The 4,521-nt window shown below is 28.9% G+C and overlaps 1 protein-coding gene across 1 annotated transcript; it reads left to right on the top strand.

The window, feature by feature from the left end:
• Window positions 1-319: 319 nt before the first annotated feature.
• On the top strand, window positions 320-1,544 carry LOAG_04683 (cuticle collagen 7; the record flags this gene model as incomplete). The annotated part of the gene is made up of 4 exons (XM_003140220.1): window positions 320-446; window positions 717-902; window positions 1,015-1,122; window positions 1,240-1,544. The coding sequence occupies 4 exons, from the start codon at window positions 320-322 to the stop codon at window positions 1,542-1,544; spliced, it is 726 nt and encodes a 241-aa protein (XP_003140268.1).
• Window positions 1,545-4,521: the final 2,977 nt, after the last annotated feature.

Below are 4,521 nucleotides of genomic sequence, written 5' to 3' on the forward strand. Positions count from 1 at the left end.
TCTAGTAATTTTTTTTAAATCCACAGTAAATCATCAAAAAGAATTGCTAAGCAAAACAAAGGAAAAAGCTTTTTTTCGTTTCACATCCAAATATTGCCAATTTACGTGTAATACGTGAATTATAAAATAAATACACAACAAGATATAAAATTTTGTCAGTATGACTTGAAGAGACAATCACAAAAATATTTTTTTATATTTGCGCACTTGCTAATGTAAGTGTAAGCACAAATGTATCACTGATATTGTTTAATAATTTGATAACGATATCAATCAATTCTAAATTATTATATTTGAAAAAGTTAAAATTTATCAGGATATGGAAGAATTTCGAGGATTACAAAATGAAATTTATTTCCAAGCAAAGGGACAAAGTATTGCACTAGGCTATTCGACATATGCTGGATATCGAAAGAAACGTGGCCTGGCATATCCAGGCCAATGTCGTAAATTGTTTTTTTTTCTTCCTTCATTTATAAGAAAAGAAGAAAACTTCATTTCTCGAAAATTTGAATAGCTTATGAGAGTTAAGAGAAACGAATCTATTTAAAATATTTAAAATTTTTAATTTTAAAATAATGAGCGATGTCATCAAACCAAGTAGCAATGATATTAAATTAATTAGTAATAATATTCCTAATTTTAATTTTCATTATTTTCTAGAATGAAGTTTCCCGTATTTTGGATGAAATTACTTATTGTAATCGTAATTTCAGGATGTGATGCTGCAGCACCATGTCCTCCAGGTCCACCTGGTCCACCGGGTGAGCCAGGAATGGATGGTGTTGATGGAGAACGTGGACCACCAGGACCACCAGGATTACCTGGTAATTATCCACCTGTATATGTGGATATCAAAGCTAACTGCCGTATATGTCCACGTGGTCCACCGGGTTTCCCAGGTATGTATAGGTTCCTTCTTCATCAAACTATAGCATTGGAGCAATTCATATAGTGATTATTTGAATAAAGTTTAAAATATTCATACATGTTAGATAATATGATAACTTTCAGGTCAACCGGGCCCTCCAGGAGAAGTCGGAGAAAATGGCCCGCCAGGACCACCTGGATACCGTGGTGAACCTGGACATGAAGGTCAACCCGGTAGTCCTGGACCAACAGGTATGTAATTCTCGTGCGTTTTTGCAAATTATCCATGGCATATCTTCACAAATGAACTTTGTTGTGACAATCTAACAAAAATAATATTGTGAGTTTATGATTAACATTGTGTTGCAGGTGAACCTGGTCCAAACGGCAAAAATGGTGCACCAGGTTCAGCAGGACGAAGTGGCGTACGAGGTTCCAAAGGAGAACCGGGACCACCAGGAGCCAAAGGACCACTTGGACCACAAGGATTTCCAGGTCCGGATGGAAATGACGGAAATCAAGGCTTCAGCGGAACACAAGGACCACCTGGACCACCAGGTGAACCAGGACCAAATGGTCCATCAGGTTTCAGTGGTCCAGTGGGTCCACCAGGAGCACCAGGAAGTGATGCATCCTACTGTCCATGTCCACCACGACGTACCACTGTTGCATAATCCATTTAATGATAGTAATATCTTGGAATTATGTTTTTTATACTGCTTTACCAATATTATAATCAATGCTTTCAAATTTACCTTACTACTAGCTTTTCATCTCTTTCTCTGGCATTAAAATTATTCAAGTAATTTTAGCACTAGCAAAAATTATCTGGGAAAATTTAAAATTCTACAAATTTTGCAAAAATGCAAATTTTTCTCTCTTCAAATTTCATTTTTTTAAAAACTATTCTCAGTACCTATTATGAATAGATAAATAAATACATATATAAATACATATATATAAACAGATAAATAAATACATATATAAACATATATATGTAATAAACCAGCAAACAAATAAGCAAATAAATGGATATATAAATGAATAAACACAAACACATATATTTGTTTATTTGTTTATTTACTTATAATAAGCATTGAGAATATAAAAATATAAAAAACAGATTTTGATATTTTATAATAAGTACTACAAAATCCTGTCATTTTGAAATGAGTGGTTGAAATAAATTCAATTATTTCAATAGGGAAAGATTTTAAAATTTTCCAATGAAATCATTTGTTTGAATACTGGACGACCAAAAAATTTGTAATGAAATCAAATGACAAATAATTTTACACTTTAATATCATGAAATTTAATATACTGATTAAAATCAATTAGGTATCGTTTGATTAATCAATAGTTCAGCTGTATTTTTGTTATAATATTTTGTTCTGTTTACTTTTGCTGTGATTAAAAATATCGTAGTATTATAATTCGTTATTTCAATAAATTTGTCAAATATGATGAATAATTCAATAATTTCATACCATTGGATAAACTAGTGACCATTCGTAGCAAGCAATTATTAACCATTAAAAGCAAACATAAATTAGTGATTATTAAAGACAAAAACAAATTAGTGACCAATGAAAAATTTCTATGTTTCCGGAAATATTCTTAAGAAATGATTATTACCAGTAAATCTCTAAATTTTTTTTCTCTCTCTCTCTTCCTGATCACTTAACAATCCTAGTAAGTTTAATTTGAACCAAATATCTCTACTTGAAGAGGAGTAGTTTATAGAGTCAATCTTTTTTTTTTTTTTGCATAAGATCAATAATTGCTTGAAATAACCGGCCTTAATTAGCATACAACAATATTATCCCTTCAAGGTAAAATGACTCTGTGCATATTTTCATAGCAAACGATAAGAAATAAAGTTAATTAAAAAATAAAAAAATTGTCATCATTTCTTATCAAAAAGAGAAGTTGGACATTAAAAATTTGATAAAATTCAAATTTCTTCGTTTGCAGTCATTATTTTAATTAATTATTATTAAATAGGAATCTTCTATATTTAATGATACACTGATTAAAAATATTTGGCCATAAATGTGTTTGAATCTATTTCATTTTATCAATGCAAGTTATTTTTGAATAAGTACATTTTATTTCTCACAAGGAATTAAATTTCGAATTGATTAAATATAAAAAAGAAAAAGATATCATATCAGAGAAAATGATCAGCAAATAATATATAATACATATTTTGAAAAATAATAATAATGATAACAGTTTGGTAATTTATCATTCATTTATAAGTTGAACATATAAGTTCTTTTTTTCTCTTAAATTTGTTCATATCATTGTTAACGATTTCAATTTGTTTATTTCTTATCATATCGCATCTTATTGTATTTCATCGTATCCGATCAATGTAGTTAAAAAGGATCAATAAAAGAGATGGAGAATAAAGTCAACTTTTTCAAATTAAACCAGTTTCTGTTAAATTGACAGAATTTAATTAATCATCTATTCTTTTCAAAATTTTCATCATCTTTCATTTCACCCTCATTCATCATTTCCACATTTCATGGAAATCTATGCAATTCATATCGACAACAATAAATTTTCATCAGAAGAGAAAGAAGAAAAACTGTTTTAGATTTAGAAAACTGTTTAACAAAACAAAAAGGAAAAAAAGAAAAGATACAGAAGTATGGAAAAAAGACCGGAAAAGAAAACTAGCAGATTAAAATTGATTTCCTAGTAGCAACATAGATGTAGATGAGATTAATTTAATCATGAAAATAAAAAAAAACGAAAAATAAAAACTGACGAATTGAAATTATATTCTCACAACATAAATATAGATCAGATTAATTTAATTATGAGAATAAAAAGAGGGAAAAAAACCGGAAAACAAAAACCCGCTGATTAGAATTGCTTTCCCATTGGTAACATCGATACAGGTCAAATTAATTTGATTATGAGAATTCAAAATAAAAATGAATAAAAAAAGTGAAGAAAGAAACAGTAATGTTCTCGATTTGAGAGATTTTTCTAATTTTCATAATCAAAAGGATGGAGAAAAAAATTAAGTGAAGACTTCTTTATTCACTACAATATCAACATTTTCGTAAAAAAAAAAAGTGAAAAAAAGTCCAAACCTGATTATTTAATATTAACTACTCATTAAATGTTAAGTATTCATTTCCTTTTTTATCCTTTCATTTGTAACATATGAATTACATATCAAATTGAATATTATATCTAAAAATTTCAAGAAATATTGTGGCAAATAATTATCCTTCCCCTCATATTTCAACTTCACCTGTTTTTGTTTATTTATTTTTCGTCTTTTTTTCTGCCTGTTTTTATTGATATAAACGATGTTTTGCACAAAAATACGAGTTAATTGTATTACAGAAACGTAATGTGTAATATGAATCAATGATCATCCTAGTAATAAGTCTACAATGATTCATTGTATATCATCTGAATATCTAATCACCTCATATCCATTGTTTAATCGATAAAAGATGGTCAATGATCAATTTTCCTTGCATTCCGAACGAACATCTCATCGTATGAATCCTTATATGTTTATGCAGATTCGATGACGCAGCGAAATCTTTTGTAGATATTTCGCTTTGAACCGCTTCTCACCTATGTGAATCGTGTGTTCATTCATTTTGGATATTTCCTT

This window comes from Loa loa, assembly GCF_000183805.2.
Source record: "Loa loa unplaced genomic scaffold supercont3.467, whole genome shotgun sequence".
Lineage (NCBI taxonomy): Eukaryota > Metazoa > Nematoda > Chromadorea > Rhabditida > Onchocercidae > Loa > Loa loa.